The 21,766-nt window shown below is 35.1% G+C and overlaps 6 protein-coding genes across 14 annotated transcripts in view; 3 read left to right on the top strand and 3 right to left on the bottom strand.

Annotated features, from left to right (window-relative positions):
* Positions 1 to 15,664, top strand: part of LOC124410493 (p53 and DNA damage-regulated protein 1) — a 29,514-nt gene extending 13,850 nt beyond the window's left edge. The window contains exons 3-5 of one of the 4 annotated variants that reach the window (XM_046888910.1): positions 3,879 to 3,900; positions 14,941 to 15,182; positions 15,287 to 15,664. In XM_046888910.1, the coding sequence (XP_046744866.1) occupies positions 3,896 to 3,900; positions 14,941 to 15,182; positions 15,287 to 15,456 (417 nt within the window). In that variant the 5' untranslated portion in view covers positions 3,879 to 3,895 and the 3' untranslated portion in view covers positions 15,457 to 15,664. The other 3 variants (XM_046888912.1, XM_046888911.1, XM_046888909.1) reach the window with 3 other exon arrangements.
* LOC124410482 (tectonin beta-propeller repeat-containing protein) lies at positions 303 to 10,796 on the bottom strand. 6 transcript variants are annotated; one of them, XM_046888889.1, is made up of 25 exons: positions 10,515 to 10,790; positions 9,768 to 9,999; positions 8,820 to 9,002; positions 8,575 to 8,727; positions 8,384 to 8,476; positions 8,117 to 8,297; positions 7,551 to 7,774; positions 7,266 to 7,469; positions 7,005 to 7,183; positions 6,789 to 6,921; positions 6,485 to 6,711; positions 6,083 to 6,214; positions 5,815 to 5,971; positions 5,551 to 5,713; positions 5,334 to 5,437; positions 5,103 to 5,245; positions 4,564 to 4,912; positions 4,295 to 4,445; positions 3,989 to 4,188; positions 3,713 to 3,922; positions 3,194 to 3,295; positions 2,858 to 2,993; positions 2,590 to 2,781; positions 2,148 to 2,359; positions 303 to 2,075 (listed from the first exon to the last, which is right to left on the bottom strand). In XM_046888889.1, the coding sequence occupies exons 2-25, from the start codon at positions 9,990 to 9,992 to the stop codon at positions 2,025 to 2,027; spliced, it is 4,104 nt and encodes a 1,367-aa protein (XP_046744845.1). In that variant the 5' UTR covers positions 9,993 to 9,999; positions 10,515 to 10,790; the 3' UTR covers positions 303 to 2,024. The 6 variants fall into 6 exon arrangements, with proteins under 6 accessions (XP_046744845.1, XP_046744846.1, XP_046744849.1 ...); XM_046888890.1 differs by having other exon boundaries at positions 10,662 to 10,790; XM_046888893.1 differs by having other exon boundaries at positions 2,148 to 2,305; positions 10,515 to 10,786.
* Positions 11,389 to 13,197, top strand: LOC124410487 (G patch domain and ankyrin repeat-containing protein 1 homolog). The gene has a single exon (XM_046888901.1). It carries the CDS (start codon positions 11,603 to 11,605, stop codon positions 12,728 to 12,730), a length of 1,128 nt encoding a protein of 375 aa, XP_046744857.1. The 5' UTR covers positions 11,389 to 11,602; the 3' UTR covers positions 12,731 to 13,197.
* A 42-nt stretch (positions 15,665 to 15,706) lies between the features above and the next one.
* Positions 15,707 to 17,406, bottom strand: LOC124410488 (decapping and exoribonuclease protein-like). Its single transcript, XM_046888902.1, has 4 exons — positions 17,055 to 17,406; positions 16,677 to 16,900; positions 16,169 to 16,536; positions 15,707 to 15,991 (listed from the first exon to the last, which is right to left on the bottom strand). Exons 1-4 carry the CDS (start codon positions 17,354 to 17,356, stop codon positions 15,776 to 15,778), a joined length of 1,110 nt encoding a protein of 369 aa, XP_046744858.1. The 5' UTR covers positions 17,357 to 17,406; the 3' UTR covers positions 15,707 to 15,775.
* A 309-nt stretch (positions 17,407 to 17,715) lies between these two features.
* On the top strand, positions 17,716 to 19,572 carry LOC124410491. Its single transcript, XM_046888907.1, has 5 exons — positions 17,716 to 18,253; positions 18,419 to 18,540; positions 18,662 to 18,783; positions 18,932 to 19,008; positions 19,207 to 19,572. The coding sequence occupies exons 1-5, from the start codon at positions 18,127 to 18,129 to the stop codon at positions 19,365 to 19,367; spliced, it is 609 nt and encodes a 202-aa protein (XP_046744863.1). The 5' UTR covers positions 17,716 to 18,126; the 3' UTR covers positions 19,368 to 19,572.
* Positions 19,573 to 19,597: 25 nt separating this feature from the next.
* Positions 19,598 to 21,658, bottom strand: LOC124410492. Its single transcript, XM_046888908.1, has 4 exons — positions 21,476 to 21,658; positions 20,935 to 21,016; positions 20,603 to 20,815; positions 19,598 to 20,475 (listed from the first exon to the last, which is right to left on the bottom strand). Exons 1-4 carry the CDS (start codon positions 21,476 to 21,478, stop codon positions 20,336 to 20,338), a joined length of 438 nt encoding a protein of 145 aa, XP_046744864.1. The 5' UTR covers positions 21,479 to 21,658; the 3' UTR covers positions 19,598 to 20,335.
* Between the last annotated feature and the right edge of the window lie 108 nt (positions 21,659 to 21,766).

The following is a 21,766-nucleotide window of genomic DNA, read 5'->3' as shown; positions in this document are numbered from 1 at the left end:
GGGAAGGGGGGGGGGGGGGGAATGATTTAAAGAGATGTAACAGAAAATTCAATTTACAGTAGTACGTATCCTATACAAAAACTTCAATTTTCTGCTATGAATATTCTTCACAGAAGATTGAAATTTTTATCAGGACATGTCATGCTATCATAATCTAAGTCTTATAGGAAGGAATTTTCGTGTGCATTTCCTTCAGTCATTTTAAAAACAAAAGCTTCGGTTTATCACAATTTCACCAAAGTCGCCCCTTAAGAGAACTGTTTTCTGTGTTTTCAATGATGAATATATATTCAATAAGTGAATTGCCATAGTTTCATTAATTTTATTTATGTTAAAACTCATTTTTTTGCAGTAAAACTAGCAATGCTGATTTCATTGTATTGCGTAATACGATGAATAAGTAAAAGATAAATTATGCAAAACACATTTTTTGGTGGAAAATCACAGCCGTACGACCGTATTTCAACTCAGCAGCATCTATGCTCGATTATGTCTGATAAGAATATTACGATTCTAAATTCTAGATTACGAAAATAAATATTGGTAGCAAAAATAAAATTACTTTACACAAAGATATTGTCTTTATGATCCAATGTATAAGACGAGAAGTGCTTCAATGATTCAAGAGTTAGGAAGCAGTTACAAATTGTTGTATGTTTGCATTGAGAGAAAATTGGGACATTAATCAGTTGATACAAAAACTCACTCATCGCCAACTTAAAATGACTGGATCCTCATATCTACTAACACTCCTATCAAGTAAGGAATGCAACACTGTGATAGCGTAAGATGTGGAGGACTGGAATCATTAGTTGATCTCTTAGCGAGTGTTCGATTGAGAAAAATAAGAAACATGTTGAAATAACTACCAAATTAATGAAGATATTAAAATTACTCCACAACAACATATTATATTATGTGAACCACTCATTTGCTACGAAAAGAATATAATAAATTCTATCTTTTGAATCTACAGGGTCAACTATTGATTACTGAACATCTAAATTTTAAACAAAAGACCGGATTAGGTTTATTAAAACGGGCTGCTTTAGTCATACTCATGCTGAACAGCCGATAAATAATCTTGTACACTATAAGTGCCTACAATAAAATCTAACGTTTTTGGTACAGTGATACTGGGTAGGTGAACCTCAAATATATCTTCAATGCTTATCACAAAATAGGTTTTCGCTTAGAAAGTATACAATATTTTAGATATGAATATGAAAACGAAGTACCTGACAAATATCACTACGCTTGTAGAAAAATTCAAGTCTATTTTTCGAGATAATAAGCTCGAATTCCAGAATCTTTTTAAATGACTGATCAATTTTTTGCATAATAATACTGCATAATCATATCTTCTTATCTTGGTGTCCTTTTTTTCTTCAGAGAATACTTTATCCTAAAAGCGTTATTTAATTCAACGAGCAAAACGTACTAGCAATAGACTTTTTCCGTCTCCATTGAAAAACTGTTAAATAACAATTTTGACATTATGCTGATATAATCTTGGCTAAACTATTAAGCACGAAACGATGATTGATTACTTAAGTTTGATTCGGCCACCAGATTATTTTGTAAGCTGATTTTCTAAATTTCTAACTGTCACAATTCGTGATTTGTATTTGAATGATCTTCTGTTGCTTCTAAACATTTTGATCATTATTTTGAATCTTAAAGGAATGATAAAAATATCTGACAATTATGGTCTATAACAATTCGAATAATTGGAGTATTATATGTACATTAATTCAATGGTAATTCCTTCAGTACAGGAGCAGTGCGTTTTCATGAACTGCTCTGGATTTATGTTTTTAAAATAAAGGAGTTATGCAATATCCTTGACTGGAGCTTGGGCCCATGATCAAATTAATTGGGTACTCTCACATGTCATTGGGAAAGCTTACTGAAGTGAAAAAGAGGATCAATGGACCGATCGAAGTTGATAACAATAAAGTTCTGCTGCAACTTTATGCTCTTTGGTTGTGTACTTCAATGGTTTTTGCGATGAATAACTGATGTTATTGTACCTGGTTTACAAGACCACCGGCACTTATGTACTGCCAATTTGCCTAAAGAAACGAATTTATTAAAACAGATGGTTGGTAAAATTATTAATAGAATAACGACAAATCTATACTTACACCAATACCAGTTGTCCATCCGGTTCCAGCTGGATTTTCATCAGTTATACCTATTCTCCGACAAACAATGCCAGCTCCAGAGACAGCCCATACTTGACCCTTTTCTCTACCCACAGATATATGACGAAATCCTTGTTTGGCAGTTGGAACAGAAGTATCTGTATATAATATACAAAAATTGTCTGCTATGTTATCGTTTTCAACAATTGTTGCTACAACAAAAAAGTAATTACAATAAATGAAAAAACGGTGCCAAATCACTACTTAATATGCTACTATTGGATACATGATAACATAACAAATGCAACAAAAAAAAAGGTAACATAAACTTGTGTAAATGCACCTCTTAGCATTTCTAACATGGTGCTTCTGCAATGTTTCGTGATATCGAAAGAAAACAAGGGAGAACTGAAAAAGTTTTGTAAAAAATACTTTCTCGCACCGATATGGATTGGATCATTTGGCATGGCTGGTAAAGTTTGCCAGTATGTTCCTTCGGGGAAAATTTTTGCTGTAACTTCCCGACGTACTGATAATCGGCCGGTTGTATCCAGTGCCCAAACTACATCTTTTCCGACTGAAATCTGTTTCACCTGGGCCCCTGATGGAGGCTCTACATTTTGCCACGTTTCACCTGAAATGATAATTAATAATCATTATTAATTACCATTGATTTTAATAAGTGGACACATCTCTGAGGAGATATTTACCAGTTGGCTTGGATGAACTTATTCCAAATCTCCAGTATGAAGTTCCATTTTTACCAACAGCCCAAACTTGACCCTCTGGACCGCAGCTAATGCCGATCAGTGCCTGATCACTGGGTATATGTTCCCAGGAAACTCCCTGGGAATAGAGAAAGTCATCAATTTTCATAATACTCATATATGTTGTAAAGGTTAATTTTGGAAAAATTACATATCATTTACATCTGGGATATTTTTTAATGTGCAAATTTTTTCGCAACGAAAATAATGAGAACCTTTACATACTATCGTGAGGACATTATCGCAGTTATCTAAAGTTAACCAAAATATTATACTCACTAATGGGCACGATTCTGAAACACCACGCCTGAACAATGCTTCCCCATTAGCAGCAACAGCCCATACGTTTATGAAACCGTCATCACCTGGTTTACTTGTTGTCTAAGATGCCATAAATTAGGAATAATTAAACCCTAATGTAAACTATCAGTGCCATCTGGAATCTGGATAGTATATGAAATGATTTCTAGTAATTAATCATCACCCAATGGTGCTCATGTTTAAAATATTTAGATACGATGTTCTCAAATATGTGAATTCGATTTCAGTATCATATTTAACTTATAAAATCCGGGGATGCGATTGTTCTACAGTGCTCTTAAACAAGAAAGAAAAGAATGCATCCTATTTCTTAACAAGAAATGGATCTGGCCTGTACATATATTTCAGAAATACTAGGAAATTTAAATCAGTAACATATCAGTACTTTGAATCCTATTTTCTTTCGATTGAGGCATCTACAGCTGTTACCGATAAAATGAAGATCATTGTACATCATACGACGATGAATTTGCTCACGTATAACGAGACGTCGACGATTTTTGTATTTCCTAGTTCCTGCCAGGGTCCGCTAGTTTTCAACTGACAACGCCTAAACCACCTTCGTCTTCTTACATAATCGGTGAACTGTTTACGACCGTGGTATTGTGCAGGGAAATCCATGGCATATTGCCAACCATCTCTATCAACACCACCAGGAGTATGGAAGTCTATTATCCAGTCTGATACCTAATTCAACAAAAGTATTCACGATTGTTGAAATTGTTAAATTTAAATGGATAATTTTGTCCCTACCCATTGCCAGTGCATTGATAGAGTTTTGGTGTGTTCTCGCGTTCGCTTGTGACGCCCTGTTACGTCACTCCACATATATCGATCGGTTGGTAATCCATGGGATGTATAACCGGTAACAGGATTCCATCGTTGATTCTCATAAACAAAGTAGTTGTGCGTATCTACCATTGAATTGATGCCGGTATTGTTAGACCGTAAACCTAAAATATTCGAATTTTGTAACTGATTGTGAGTAATAAATATCGATTAGTAAGTATACGAGTAGCAAATGTAACACTGCAAACTAATTGCAGTTGATTCAATAACCTTTCAAGAAATTTCCACCCCAGCCTCCTGTATAAACGTACGCTGTATTATCGTATCCTATTCCCCATGTTACTCCAACACTACACGTTTCCACCCTCCTCAAATGTCCTCCCATTTGTCTCCAAAATATTTTTATTGGCTCAATGATTACCTGCAACAGTAAGAAAATAAGTAAAATTCTGAACATTAGTAATACACATGCTGAAATAAGAAATGAGATACTTTTCACTTATTTTTATGTTTTGAAGAGATTAGCGAGTTTCACTTACAGATGTCGTTTTGTAACAAACACTACTTAGTGTCATCAGCCCTTTGATGCGAAGATGCGTTATGTTCTCTGGTGGTATTCTGTGACTGTAAAAGGTATATTCGACGTCATTAATAAAAATTCTGTACCCCCTTTGCTCACAGACGAATTTCAGGGTATAATCGGAGCCTGCCTTCAACGGACTCTCTCCAACTCTTTCTTCGTCGCCCCATTGACCGGACTGATACGTATTTCTCACAATCACGTCTTCGTTTAATCGGGGATTGAAGTGCAGAGCTATGTCATGACCTTCAGCTGCTTTTTGTTGCTTCATTGTCGTTGTTGTATAGCAAACCAGATTTATTGCCAATCTGTTGTAATATCAATTATACGTCTTAGTTCAAATCTAATAACCAGTTGTTATAAAATCTCAATATCTCAAGAAATCTTTCTCAATCTATTTCAAAATAGTTATTGTCTTGTTAGAAATGAACTTTTTCTTGCAGCAAGCTGTCAGGAATGTTGTTCAGTACAACAATGATTCCAGAAAAATATGAGTACCTGTCCGCGTCGTCATAAAGGCAAACCGACATGTGTAAAGAACTTCCAGGTCCGAATCCATTGTGTAAAATGCTTTCAAATGGTAATTGGTTTCCAGATGTATGTAATTCCTGTGTATAAACACCGTCAACTAATTGGCTAGCCTAGAATAAATCAGAAAAGTGAAGTTTCTAAAATTAAAACATTCAAGTGTACCAATTATTTAACAGAATTTTTTCATAGAAAAATTACCTCAGCCATTCCTGTATCATAAACGAAGACATCTCCAAGACCAGTAGTTACCCAAATTGAATTTGGACCCGGCTTTCCATGAAGATTATTTATTTGGCACGAGACTGAAATTAACATTAGCAATTAGGAATCGAAATTATCCTTATTTTTTTTCACATAACTTGTGTATTACTGATAGAGTTATTGAAATAATATTGTATTTTTTCATTAGTCTTACCTGTAGTAAGATTATCCATCCAATCTTCCATCTCAGTATCACTAGCAAATTGCAGTCTTAAGATTTTTGAGCGGGTTAAATTAGGAGTGTGTATTGCAAGTCTTGGGTTTCCTGGCTCGCTGCAGCAGACTACGCATACTATTTCGGATATTGGGAATTGCAACTGAAAGTGGAATTTGAGAATTATATATTTTGGCCAAAGTCATCTAGCAAGTACGAACAAATGATAATGAAAAAGCAGTGATTGTTAAAAATTTGTTTTACCATGGTAGTTGCACCGTCTGTATTCAAAATGGTAAGTGTACCAGAATCTACGTAACCACTTGTATTGCTAATCCATTCTAGTTCAAGAACACAGTCTTCATATGCTTTGCTGCCTTTCAATTGACATCGTGCATCACCATTTTTCACAGAGGATGACCTAGACGACCCAATACGTGCAATTTACCAGTGTTCGAATGTATTTTCATTATTCTCTTCGTATCATATTCAAATTTAAAAATGGTAATAATTATTCTTAATGAAAACCCACATTTCAATTGCTTTTTCATACGATAAGGTATTCGCGTCCAAGTCTTTTAATCGCTTCTTAAGATTGCAAAGAATATGCTCCCTCCATGGTTCAGTTAGTTCACCACAAGCAGTGCCATCACCCTCTATCATCCTAAAATACGAAGGAAATTTTAAATAAGTAAAATATTGTTATAGCTTTCGTTGTTGTTTAACGAAAGACTTTCCACGTATATCACCGCTACCTCTATCACATACTTATATGGTCGACAATAATAACACGCAAAATAATGAAGTACCTAAAGCTTTGAAATGATTTTTACATTTTAGATGAAATCAAGTTTTTTCATACTGTTAAAATCAAATTAACGTATATGTTATTGTTTTCTGAGGTTTATATTTTAACAGTATATTTTTAACTCGCCACTTTGGAGGGTTAGCCTGATCAATGAAACAGGCACCAGCTTCGATCTTGCACCATAAAACGTCATATTCAGCCCAATACATCGCAGCTGTACTTTCATCTTCTCCATAAACACCGGAATCTCCAGTTAAATCAGGATCAAATACACTGCCGTCTGTTTCGGGATGTGCTTCAACACCAACCATAGATCCTACCGAATGAACCGGGCTCCATGCAGCCGGATTTACCTGAAAACTTATCAAAGTAATATACTTTGTCAGAGACGAAAAACAAAGAATATTTAAATATTTTAGTTTTAATTAACCTTAACGGTATTGCTCATTCCTTTCCCAGAAACGACGATGGATTCTCCACCTTTGGTTAATGACTCGTTGGATATTGTTATATTGGCAACACTAGCTTCAGTCAAGTCATTCGTATTCACTGAATTTGATGATCTGCGAAGTAGTTCGAAAAAAGAATTTGACAATCATCTTGAATTACGTAAACGCATTGTAACGTTATTTTTATACTTATTCACCTATTTTTATTCTCATTAAGATAAGATTCCTGGGATGAGGTCTGTTGCAAATTGTTTGTGGAAGTACCATCGCTTGTGCGTTGCAACAATTTCAAAGATGTGGGGGTAGGTGCGGATCTAGATTGTTCTTCCCAATCCCTGATCAGTGCCGCTCCATCCCCAGTACTGTGTGGCCGAGTCTAAAAAATGCAAACATTGATTTCAAGAACAGCGTTAATAAAATTCACTGATCTTAGTCATTTTTATTAAATATTACTTTACCAAGGAGCCCCAACTTTGGTGCCGCTGTTGCTGTGGAGTACCACAAAGACTATGACGATTACTAGATGAAAGGCTAGCATTACTGCTTGCCCTGCTAAGCTGGAGAGGTGCGTTAATCATCCTCCATTTTTTTCCAGTTCGATCTGTCCCCCGGATTCCAGTTCGGTAATATAAACAGCGATCGTCATGACCTATCGCCCATACCTTTAAACATATTTACTTCATTAATTAACGTGTTGGATTCTCAGTCACATTTGTTTGCATGGAAAGGCTTTATTGCATCACCTGATCACCCGGTGAAACTGAAACTAGAGCCATTTTACTTAGCATATCAACCCATCCAGTTCCTGTAGCCATCTGTTCACACAACATACTCGACTGGCCATTAACACCTTTTCTGAACCAAACACTACCGTCATTAGTAATAGCCCACACGGAATCTATGCCAACTCCAACTTGAGTTAGGCGGAGTTTATCATTTGGCGGTTCTACCTCTGCCCAGCCATCACCTGAGAAATTGATGTATCAAAGTAATTAGCAACTAAGTCAATTGGAATGTAAGGAAACATACTCTTACTTGTTATGGATTGAAATATGAATTTGCCGATTTTTGAAAAGTTACTCAAATTTTTAATGGTATTCAAGAGTAAGACAAGGAAAGTGCCAAATTTATTAAACCTTTCAGTGGCATTCTGCGTCCTGATATTATTATTTATCCAATATCAGCTGGAGAACTCTGTTATTTAACGAAAAAATAAAATAGCTGTAAAAGGAGGTTGAAAGAATAAAAAGAAGTAAAATATTTATTTAAATATATGTCCGAACTTGGATTTAATCAATGTTCGATGTACCCATAAGATTTTCTCTGCACACTCCAGTGCGGACGAGTGCCTTTCCATTCGTTAGTATGATCCAAGCAAGTCCAGTCGGTCCAACACTGACTTGAATAGCCTCGTAGCCATTGGACGTCTTGATGGCACTCCACCTTTGTCCTTCTGGTGATGTTGTGCTTACTCCGACTCTGAACATTATCTGGATACAGCAATTATCGAATATTGAGGTAGAAATTGATAGTTGAAAAGTAATATATAATCTTTAATAATAATAGTAATACATACCCTACCATGGGCCGTGACTGCCCAAACTACCATGCTTCCCGAATGCCCACCAAGAATCTGATTTCCACCGACAGCCACATCTATGAAAGGCTCCTACAGTTTCAAACATTTCAAATACAGTTTGAACGTCAATACGTAGAAAATTGAGTCTGTCGTACGATTGTATCCACAGTTATTCTGTTGCTCGTTACCTTAGTAGCATCTTTGTGCAGAGGTGCTATAGCGCACCACGAGTTCATTGCACTGTACCTCCGATATCGAACCCATTTCCGCCTTCTGACGCATGATTTCCACTGTTTATTTGTCGAATAAGTTGCTGGAAAGTCCACTGCGTAAGTCCAGCCCTAAAGGGTGTGTTTTTTTATGAATTTGCAATCTTGGTTATACCAAATTCACATAGATAATATCTAAGGTCACATGTGAAAGTTGCACATACATCATGATCTAATGGCTGACCATCGAGCGTTGTTTCAATGTGCCAATCGCCTTCCCACTGCCATGCCATAGATGGAAGCTTAACTTTATCGCGACTACGATCAACCGTACCATCTTGACTTGAAAAGTTGTATCTATCTGTTGGTAAAAGTCGCCCACTGAAACCTTCCAAGGGTAGCCAACGCTGAAGTAAGATAAAATTACAATAAATATTAGTTAACTTTTCACGGCCCAAGTTTTTGCCAATCATTACTTGAGATAGGATATAACGAGGAAAGTAAAATGATCTAGAAAGGAATTTTGTATCAGTCTTATAAAACTGTCTTACATAGGTTTTTCATTATAGAATGAGTAAACTCTTTCATGAGCATGTTTTGATGCCAAATACGAATTTGTTAACAGAAACTTTTCCTCATATCACGTTTTTGAGAAAACTCAAAGTGAAGTAAATGCTCGTTTTTGAAACAGTGCCAGTCATGTTAGAACAACTCCGCGAATGGATGTGAATTGACTGAAAGAGCTATCGAAATTACTTCATTTAATTTGTCTTGCATCTTAAACAATTAACAGTAGAAATCCAGTAATTTTAGATATCGCTTCCTTTATGTTGCGGTGCATCAATTTCGGCCTTCCTTAATTTTCTTTTCTAAATATATGATAAAATCTAAACCATAAAAGATGTTGATAGTGACAGAATTCAGTTTTGAGTTATAGCTGAAAAGAGTAATTTTATTTGGCATTTTGAAACTGAGTTTGAATGTGATTGTAGAATTATTGTGTAACAACTGGTACAGCACTTTTTCAAAGTTTTATCGTGTAAAACGATTCCTTAAACACATTTGCTTCGAAAAGTGAAAAATCAATATGAACTGAGAATAATAAATTTTCATTACATGGAATATAAATGATTTTCTTATAACAAGGATCAGTAATAGGCAGACAAACCTACTTCGTTTTCATAGGTTTCTTCCTTGATGCGTATGGGTATATCTAGTCCATGTACGTGGACGTAAACTTGACGATCACCCCCAATGGCCCACATGAAATGAGGCACTGCAGAGAGTTGTTTAAACTCCAGTCCCAAGTACATGAATTCTCTCCACATGTTGCCTGATGTCGAAAGTCCGAATACTCTTCCCTCATTGTTAATGGCGTATAAGTACGAACTCGGCATCTCAACTCTTGAGGTATAATATTATAAGAATTATTATTTCAATGATAAACACAAAGTTCAAAGTATAATTAAAAGCACTGTACAATTTTGATTTCCAAAATTAAATTCATCAAGGTACGATATACCTAGGATTAAAACTATAAGTCAATATAATTTAGAAGTTTTATTACACACATTAAAAAAAGTGTAGTTGAAGATTGATAGAAAATTTTTTGTAATTATTCACGACAGTGTGAATATTACGTACAAGATATACAGTAAAATGAATTCTTATAACAGAAATGAGAAATACTTCGTTTAACACTGTGTTTGACAGTGTTGAGTAATATATTGACAAGTTTCAGTATCAATGGATTAAATCGGATTAAGGAGTCTTGAATCATCTAAGGATTGAAATAATACATACGTTATACACGTATGTGTTCGATGCCGTACAAAATTACGATTTATATTATTTTATATTATTGGATACTTTCTTACAAAAATACACATGGAAACGCAAGTGAAGTGTTGCGTACGTATTTTAACCTATGATATCTTGGATTGTGAGGTTGCCGTCACACTTCTGTGGATTGGAGTTATAAAAAGTAGACAGTAGCGCAGAGAAACGAATCGATCGTTCAGTAAAAAATCGCGCAATTCTGTCCATATGTCATTATCAGTGCTTACCAAATATGTATTTCTACGTCAACAAGTCATAACGTTTGACAGCTTAGAGGGTTTGTCAGACGCGATTGTTCAAAGGCGGCTGTCAGTTTGGAAACGGTTTGGATTTTATTTCTCTTTTGTTTGTGTCGATCCACTTGACCTTCGGGTTCTGCTCAAATTCAATACCGCAGAGATACGCTAGATGGCACTATAAGTAGAAAGTAGCTCGCATAGTGCTCGTGATGTAAGAACATAATCATGTATTTCTGCGCAGCCAGTGTCGCCAGATCATTGTCGCAGAAATCTTACAGGGTAAGCTGTTGCCTTCTCATTTTAATTACGAATTCAGCTCGGTGCGCGGGCTGCGCAGTCTATCACAATAAGTCTATGCGCGTACCTCTTCCATATGAAGGCCATCTTGGATTTTTAATCTATCGCATTCGGGATTGTCTGAAAGATGGCTTTCATATGGTCGGCGCAGAACAGGACGAAAACACGACCACCGGAGGAACACATTTTATTTTGTTACATCACAGTATAGAGTCAGTAGTTAGAGACTAGAGACCCCTAGAACTAGAAGTACCCAGCGACAGCCTTCACAGACTATGTTCTCAGGCTTATTTATGGTCACTGAGTAGTAGCAATTGTGACCGTAGATACCACTTCGTCGTAAACATAGCCTCGTGAAGCGAATAAACAGACATAAGAAACTAAAAGCCTAAAATCGAAGAATTTTTTAAGGTAAAAAATTCAGATATGCATTTCTACGATGGTAGGCTTCTTTTTCGTAATAACATTCCTAACCATGGATATTGACAGGGAAGTCTTGAAGCTGTCATCATAAACTAGCAAAATTTACACATCAAATTGCGAGTCAAATTGCTTATTTTAATTCTGTGCATCACCAGTTTTCGAAATAAACTAATACTCACAACCTCGAGTTTGAACGAAAACACTTTGCCATGTCTTTGCATCCAAACTGGGTTGCGTTAACTACAGTTGACATACCTTGGAAAAGTTTCGTCAAGGAGTCCGCTGAGGTGCCGAGTAAATCTGCAAAGAATTTTTCTGGACGACTTAATTTCGAAGGAATCGAGGCGAAGAAAACTTACGAAGGTATCATCTACCAAAATTTTCAGCAGGATACTTGGGCCAAATCTGACACAGCTAGAGAACAACATAGCAATCTATTCAATTCTAACAATTCCCTATTTACACAAAAAGTCATCAAGAATGTCAGCACGAATTCAATTCTGAAAGCAGTGGAGCAGAATGATTTACATTTTTTAAGGAAACATTTGAATTCAGATAATGTTAATGTGTCCGACGATTTTGGGTGGACTCCGTTGATGTCAGCAGCATATAATGGTAATTTTGAAATTATTCAATATCTGTTGAAACTTGGGGTAAATAAGAAAGCAAAGGAGAAATCTGGTTTGACAGCGGCTCAGTTAGCTCTTAAAAGAAATCATTTGAATATCGTAGCTCTACTGAGAAAGAAAAGTAGTCAGAAAGAGACTGAAGATATCAAAAGTAGCCCAACTTTGTCATGTGATAAAAATGACATTGTTTTTTCACGTGACGATGAACGGGCTAAAACAACAAAAGTAGAAGGGTCACTTAAAAATGAGCTTCAATCCATTCGACAAAATGCCAACAATTTAAAATTTGAGTTTTATTGTGAAATATGCAGAGCTGCTTTCAAAGAAACATCTGTTAAGCAGCATGAGTCTTCAACGCTGCACATTTTTAATACTAAACCAAAATTGCGCTCTGTTGCATACGGGATAACGAAACAAAATAAAGGGTATCAGATGCTTTTGAATACCGGATGGGATGAAGAAACTGGGCTGGGACCTTCAGGCCAGGGCGCAAAGTATCCAATCAAGACAATTCTTAAAAGAGATCGAAAAGGTCTAGGTCAAGGAGATAACAAAGAAGCTCGAGTAACTCATTTTAAGCCAGAGGATGCATCTGCAGTTTCGCCAGTACGGCTAATCCGTCCAAAGACCTTAAGGAAAAAAGATAGAGAAAAATTATTGTCCAGAGAAGCTATGAAAGATCGAATGATAAGAATAGCATTGTCTTGAATTTGCCCATTTTCAGCCGTAATTCAGCTGCCACTGGCGTTGCGGTGGAGGAATAACTATTCAATTGAGTTGCAATAGCTTCTTGCAAGTGTAAGGTCAGAAGAAAGTTTATTATAATGCTTTCTTTCATATCAGAAAACAGAAATTACCTGTGTTTCTGTAAGAAAGATTTGAATGCAATAATCATTTGTTCGCAAGAATCGATTGGATTGGATTTGTCAGCTTTAAAAAGGAAGAAACAAATTTGTCGTCACTACAGCTTAGCTGACATTGAACGAACATCGCTCGGATATTGATTGTTTAAAAAAATATTATTAAAGGATATGTGGGTATTAGAGGCGACGTAAGATTATTGTGGACGAAAACTGGATGTATGGAGATCAAGATATTGAGTTTGAGGCAAGGAAAGTGCGGAGCATCGGATCAGAATTATTCTACACAAATGAAGAGGAGTTTGATCAGAGAGTAAAAAGAAGGCTGGAGCAACTTACTTCAAATTTGTATAGAGCACTACAATTACTTTAGAATAATTGAGTCGTTAGGAAAGTGTTGAAGAAAAATGAGGTTGAAATTAGTTATGTTATTGTAACGAAACATTGAAAAAAACATGACTATTTTTCCATGTTACAAGAACTTTGAAGGATATAAATTTTCAAAATATGAGTACGATTGTTTACTGAAATTCAGACAGTTACGATCTCGCGAAATGAACGGTTTTCCTCAACATGCCTCATTACAATAATGTTTCTAACTTCAATATGATCAAAAAAGGCTATTAACCGAAGAAGCTGTGTAAGATCAAACGATACGAGTAACAGCTTTTTCCCAGACTACTTGTTCTAGAATCTAATGTTCAATGATTGAACAACCATAAGATGTGTATTTTATTACTGTTTAAAAATCAATGGTGTGACAGTTGATTTAGTATGAATTGCTATACACAATATATAAATAGTTAGGTAGTATAGACACGGCTGCAGTTGAGATTACAATTCAAGTAGCAAAGTGCCTACATCATATGTTTTATGTATGTATTCTTGACGTATAGAACCAAACTTCCAAGACTCTAAGACTGAACACAAACAATTTGGTAGTGGAAGATGAAAAATAATTACACTGCATTGTTTTGGACACTTCGTTCCACGTATTCTGGAGACGTACGAGTCTCACTTCATTTAATGTAACATGTTGAAAATATCTACAACTTCAGTAGAAAATCATTCATACGATACGAGTTGTTAATGGTTCAATCAACCTGCATTATTTTACAAAGTTGCAAATGAAGAGAGTATCCCAGTCTGGAAGTTGCATACGAATGGTTAGAATCATGATTTTTTTTATGAAGGAAATGACATCTCAATTAATTATTTTTTCTTGCAACATTTATTACATGTATTTGTGAAGTTTTGTGATTTTTTATGTATAAAAATATGGGACACGGGGGCCCAATTGGTGCAACCTCTATGGATCATAAATTTTACCTGAATGAAAAAAAAGATTCTTTAAATATAAGTTATTGATTATAGATTCACTTAGGTTTAGTGAAAAGTTTGAAAATTGACCAAATTATAAATTATATCCTCTTGCAGCATAACACTGCTTTGAACTTTAAAAAAGCACGGTCATAACATTATTATTGACAAATCCATTGTCCGAATAACAAAAGCCTATGTAAACTGAATGCATGCATAGGTTTCCACTTAAAAAATATGCAATAAAAAAAAAAAAAACATTTATTTTTGGAAATTTCCAGACTAGAATCCCTCTTAAAAACTTGGTTTTAAAACTTCATATTATAATTCCTTTCGATACGTGCATTACTCTTTATTTTGCAAAGCTTGTAGTATATTCCCTTTTTGGTGAAGTGGAAAAAAGATTCATTGACTATTGGTACGACTGGAATGAATGATGTAAGCACTTTGTTTTCTACAATGTGTACAAAAAGATGTGCTACTTACTTTTGTGATTTTCAAGAAATTATAAACTGATGTTAATTATTGTTTCCATGTCTTGTTAGGATCAGTTATACCTAATCGTAAGATTGGTAATCTCAATCAGAATAAAGAGACAATAAACCAAGTAGACTTTTTTACAAAATGAAGATATGTTCAATGTACTCGAAAAAACATATGCAATAATCTGAGTAATTGTTAGATTTTTATTGATACGATTGTGATATTATATAGCATTATGATCTGTTTCTCGCATAGTAACAAAGACTACGCAATGAATGACGAGCAGAAGACATTGAAATATCTGGAAGAAGTTGAGGCCAAGGCTGAAGAGATATTGATGGATAGGCAGGAAATTGTTGCACTGGATAAACGAAGGAATGATGATAGAATGGGGGAGCGGGCTCTGAGGAATCAAAAATCTGATAAAACTTGGATGGCTGTTGGACCATTACTGATAAAAATGACGACAAACTCTGCTCAAGAGTTGCTTGCAAAAGGTAGAATTTAGTGAAAGAACTAAACTTAAAAATATAGGAAAGTTCAATTGAGTACAATCCTGTACATTCAAAAAATAATTTCAAAAGTTCTTTTCATGTTGTAGATCAAAGAGAGTGCGATATTGAAATCAACAAAATTAGGAGTGATTTGAGAGTTAAAGTGAACGAGCTTCGTGATTTAGAGCACACTCAGCCTGTTCCAGGACTAATGTTAAATCCAATGTCCCGTCAAGAAATGTTAGCAGTAAATCAAGTTCTTGGCAAAAGTCTTTGAATGGTTGATGTTGAAAGAGATTCAGATCGAAAAGTTTGACGAAGTTAATAAAGGTAATATAAAATACCTGGTTATCTGTCACTAGTCATAGGAAACGAGAAGCCGAAAGAATTTTAATTTTTAAGAAAAGAAAGTTGTGGTCAAGGAACCATTGAGAAAAATTATATACAAGCAAACATTACACCTTATTACTTGTTTATAATTATTGGAAAAGTAAGGGTAATGTTTTGTAAAAACTTAAACTTTTCAATAAAATGTCACACTGAATGACCACGTTTATTTTTTGTACAATTTTGTTTCTTTAGCTGTGGATAAACTATCACCGCTCCATCATTTGTACTTTGGCTTTATCAATGAACCATTGAGGAAGGAAAGAGTACTCAGATTCACTATCCATACGATGAACCTGCACATCGTTCCCCGGTGTCCACTCGAATTTGTAGACACATGCGTTATAGTCTTTTGCAACAACTGATTGAACAAAATTCAAAAATTCATTGCAAAAGTTCATACACTCTGAAGCGTTCCAAATTCCCTACAACAATAATAATAGAATTTTTGCGAATTACACAAAGGTTTATAAATAAAATTACGATAATTACAGTTATAGATACTAGAAAAAGATTTTCCAGAAATCTAACATTAACGTTGATGTTTCTGAAAAATATGCTGTTCTCTGATATCTGAAGGATTCTTTATAAAACTAAATCACCTTTGACATCCTAGTCATCTCAGGTACACTGTAATTGGTCAAATTTCTGACTATACCATGATCATCTCGGAATCCACAACAAACATTTTCGATCCCGACCAAAAAACTTTGGCACCACCATTTAATTAACTTATATTTTCTAAAGTTTTCGTCTTGACGCCTGTTTTCGATAACTCGACTTGTCTTCAGCTCAACAAATCTAACCCTTTTCCAGTCAATTGGCTCGCTTAAAATCTCATTGGACGAAACCCCATCCATCTCTGCGCCATACAACAATCTATTATTGCCAAGGCGGGATGAAAACATACAGCAAAATTCTTCAGCTTCATTAACAGGTTCTGAAGTGTCTGGTAATTTTCCAGGTGAATCTGTAAGATCCTAAACTCACTGAATATAAATCTGGAAAAATAGTACACAGTACTAATTGAGAATGAAGAAAGGAGGAGGTGGGATGGGAAAAGCGTAAAAATCAGTGATATTGTAATAAACAATCAATAATTGTTTATACCGGTGAGTAAGTATTGCTCAAATTTGAATCCCCAGGACATAAATTGTAGCTGCTTTTTAGATATGTTGCTTTTTCGCAGCTTTTTCTCCTTTGTATCGAAGGCGCAAAGGTATATCGTGCCCCGCCACTTCGATGCACAAATTATCCATCCTTCTTGTTTTTCAAATGGAGTACACCAAAGCATTGTCAGTAAACCCCGGAAGCATACAAAATGAGGCTGTAGCCTGCAATCGATAAACAATTATAAAGAACATTGTCAATCATCAATAATTATCACTTATTCTAATTAAACTCATTTTAGCAACTGACAAATGCGCTACTAAGAAAAGATTGAAACATTTAACGTGTGATGAATAATTTACTTTGAAAAATTCAAACCATCGATCGGTGTCAGGTGGAGCACGAATCTTGTGGGAATTCAAAAGAATCCACCGTAACAAGTGATCTAATCTCTCATTATCGGCTTCGGCTGGTTTTCGTATAACCAAATCATAACTCTCTTTCAGATCAAATTTGACAGATTCCGACGGCGGTGCATTGAAGTATTTCAATTGCATAGTGTTTGGCAGAAATTCCCTGTTTTCATTTAGACTAAAGCAGCCAGATACCTCCGGTCTACTAAAATGTGGGAAACCCTCGCCAGTCCAAGACCTATGGACGCAAAATTTCGAACTTTCCATTGGAATTTACAAAATATTGGGAATCCGTATTTTGGTTGTTTACAGAATGATGAATGCTTAGAGCATATACGGTACTGTAATCTCTATAAAAAAAACTCCCTAGGACCGAGACGGAGCTAGTAATAAACTCGGCAGCGAAAAAGAGATAAAAGATAGTTGACAGCACTGGAAGCTAATTTCGGAACGCACCCAATATATGCTCTAGGGATGAATGGACCTCATTAGGGTCTATTCCGAAATTAGCTTCCAGTGCTGTCATCAATTTTCCATCTCTTTTGCTCTCACGAGTTCGTGACTCCCTCTGTCTCTGTCTTAGGGAGTTTTTAGCGCTGCTGCCAGCAAATTTTGGAACGCAGTTATCTTGCAGGTTTCACTAAAATCCACGAGATGGCGTGAAAGTATGTTGAAATCGCTATATTCTAGCGAAGTCCAACCATACTAGTTGCATAGTCATAGAAAAAGTTTCAGTTTAAAAATATTATGACGGAACAACGGTTCTCCGAGTAGTGTTTTCTGCGATTACTGTGTTTATCGTGTGATTCGATCAATTCAAATGTTGTAAAGAGTCGCTGGAAGTTGAGAAAATTACCGATTCGTCATGCTTGTTTACAAATGAGCTGTAATAACTCATCTCTCTTGCGGTTGTACAACTATCACAGTAATACTGTTCCAGACACTTCGGTTTGAGGAACGTTCAATTCAAAGCGAAACGAGCGAAACCAAGCGAAGTAACTTGACTCTTGCGGCTTTGGCTACGAATATCAATAAATATGACTGATATTACGAAGCATAAAAGAAATCATCCTTGTCCCACCAGCAAGGCGATATGCAAGATGATCACCCACCATATGTCCGTTACTGATTCCTTCATGCAGGAGAACGATGTGCGTTTGACTGGTTAGTATTTGAACAGTAAGAAATGTATTTTTGCTACTTGAACTTTGTGGAATCCTTTGTAAGGATTTTGTAAAGCTGTGGCTATATAAATATTCCCAACTTCCACGTTAAATTAATGAATTGTAGTATATCATGGCTGACTTTTAATATTATTTTTGTTTGCAGAGGATCAGCGCAGAATTGAAGATCTGTATCTCCAACTTTCTGAAGCAAAAGACAAGCTTAATATCAACAAGAAAGTTCTTGAAGAAAAAGCAATCAAGTTAAATATAGAAAACCAGAAACTTGTAAGTCCAAACTTGATTTCATTCAAAGACTACAATGGTGTTGAACTAATTCCCGCATCACTATCATTGACGTAGCAATTATTACACAAAATTTGACTACGTACTACTTTTTTTTTTTTAGAAAGAATTAGAGACTGAGAGGGATAAAATAATTAAAACTAATTACAACCTTGAACGAAAATGCAATGAATTGAGAGTAATCAAACCTAGCTTGAGAGATCAGTGCCTTCTGGACCTTGGACAGTAAGTATACGGATTTATAAATCCGTGTAAATTTTCCAAATATTTGATCTTATTTCGTAATTGATTGTTTTTATTGAAAATATACTTAATGTGACACTTGATTCATATTCTAAACACATTGTTTCACAGTAAGTTTATTCTGTTTCAGGAAAAAATTTAACTTGTACAAACAATTTACAAGGATACGATGGGACTACGGTGCACTTGACCAAGCAAGAAAAGGCCGTATCCTTTGTTTATAACTAATTGTAAGAAACATTAGTCCGTTATAGGTATTTTATAGACGATTGCTTGGAGAACTTAGAGCTGAGAAAAAATTTGGTGGGTCAGTTTAAATTAGTGAGTCAAATTAGATGAAAAATTTTATTTTCTCCAATATGTATAAATATTTAGTGTATTTTCCTTACATTCAGCCAACATCAGTTGTTACAGACAGAAAAAGCTACATTCACACATTTTCTTTCCACAAAGATATTGGGAGTAACGAGTTGAGCGATCTTTTATGGAAAGAAATACAACTTTCAGTGGACAAAAATTTCTCCAAGACCGATGAAGAAAAAGAAAATAATTCAGTGAATAAGTAAGTTCAACAATTGATCTACAATTACAGAATTAACCATTGAATGTGTATATCGTGGACAATATCACACAAAGTGATAGTATGAAATTGATTTCATAAATATGATTATTGTACAGATTATCCTCGTAAAATATTGTGTAGATAAATCACCTTTCAATTCACTGGAATAGAAAACAATCTGATATCCAAATAGATTCAAAATAATTTATGTTGTTCTCTTCATACGTCAATGAATAGTTCAATGTGTGGTTTATTAAAAGAGTACTATAAAATGTAAAATACATATTATTAAGCAAACAATATATTACATCAGTTCGATAACAGGTGGGTAAAATTAAAACAATCAAATCGATAACTAATATCTCGGAACTATAGTTCACCTGCAAAAATTTCTTAGATCTGTTTTTATCACTATATATACTATATAAACGAAAATAATAAACTGTTGCGCGATTAAAAACTGAAAACCGCACAATACAGTAATAACAAAAACAATGTAACTCTCTAATCTTCACACATAAATAAGTAGTAAGGTGGAGCACAAGACGCCAATTTGTTCCAGAGAGCTTTTGGACAGAGCTAAATATTCATAGCGAAGGCGAGGTTCATTTTTTCATATTTACGGAAAGTGAGGTCCTATTACCAGATTTAATTCAGAACCACTAGCAATACAGAGGGATTAGAGCTCCAAAATCAATGATACAAAATGTGAATAAAATGGGATGTTGTCAGTCCTCAAAACGGATGAAATATTATGTTCGAACAAAATAGTATGACAAACTATTTTCGAATATCTAAGAACTGAATAAAACTTCTGAAGTAATGTTCAGTCCTTAAAAAATGATTCATTAACTTTTGATCCAAGGTCAGTCACAACATTCGAACAATGTAATTTTTACTTTTTCTGCTCTGTCCATAAAGTATTTTATTGATGTCATTTAGACATTGTAAAAGCTCCAAACGACAAATCTGTTAGACTTTTTTAAACACACTACACACTTGAAGGCAGATGTAATAAACTATTACTAGGCATGTTCCGAGCATCAGTATTGACATTATTGTAGACAGCAGCACTCCACATAAGACAACAGTTCCGAATGCCAATATTGTCCCTATAAGTAAAATACAATTTAATGAAGTGCAGCTAATTACGCGGAGTCGATGAACTAGAAATATTCATAATTAGACAAATTAAATGATTGTATTATAAATCAAGAAGGTAAATTAATCCAAGCTTACCTTCAATAAGTATAAATCCTGTAAATGTACAGATGATGGTAGTTATTGCGAAAAGAGTGAATAGGAGTACTGGAAGACCGACGGCAAAGGTTACAGCGATTATGGCTGCTAATAAGGAAGGTTTCGTTGTCAGATATTTTGCTGCTGCATTAATGTTCTCATAAACATTATACTCTTGCATACATTTTGTGGATAGCATCCTCATGTCTGTACCTGTTTCATGAAGGGGTATTTAGTGTCCATTTTGATTCAAGATGTCTAGATCTAAAATTACAATATTAGGAAAAAATACACATTTTCAGTTGAATGTGAATTAAAATTTACCTACTTACAATATCTGTGAATCATTCTGAAGGTTTGCTGCTTTTTCGGGTGGTCTTTGGGTTCGACAATCTGTTCAATCTTCGGCTGACCCTAGAATGTAATGACAAAACTATTGAAGTCCAATGAATTACAAAGTGGACCAAACAGTGAGGCTGAAGTTCATAATGTTAATGCTAAATATGAAGATAAAACTCAGTTACCGCAACCATCGAAAGCCTTCTGATATGTCAATTGTACCACTGGTAAAATGAATTTCATGATTGACCTCCAACGGTTCAAGTAGACAACTTTTTTCTACGCATTTGTTACATTAACGTTATCGCAAACTTTGCTAGATAACATAGAACGGATAGTTCTGTCAAGTGTTATTCGAAACTTTGTGTTTATGAATATATTAAAATATTCATTTTTGATACGATGATCTGGAATTCGTCAGCAATATCCCGTCATTCTTGTGCTTGTTGTAAAACAGTTACTATTTACGTAGAAATTTTAAACATGATAAAGCAGATGAGACAGCAGTTAAAAAATTACGAATTTCAAACTTACCATCACATATATCGCTGTAAGACGGTGATACGCGTATTACTCACTATACGCTTGTCATTCTATTATATCCCAATGGAATTACGATGCTCTGTATAAACTTCCCACTATCGCTTCATAAACACCGAAAAACCCGATATAAAATGTATAAAAAGGTCTAATGAATGAAGCGATAAATTACGGTTGCCATCTACTGATCAACAATAAAAATCAGTGTTGTCATCCTTTGCCCACCGAGCCCTCTTTCGGCCTCAGATATACGCAAGACTCGGAGTAAGTCATCGAGTTTATACA

Source organism: Diprion similis, chromosome 9 (assembly GCF_021155765.1).
Source record: "Diprion similis isolate iyDipSimi1 chromosome 9, iyDipSimi1.1, whole genome shotgun sequence".
Lineage (NCBI taxonomy): Eukaryota > Metazoa > Arthropoda > Insecta > Hymenoptera > Diprionidae > Diprion > Diprion similis.
This window is presented reverse-complemented; position numbering and strand designations above follow the sequence as displayed.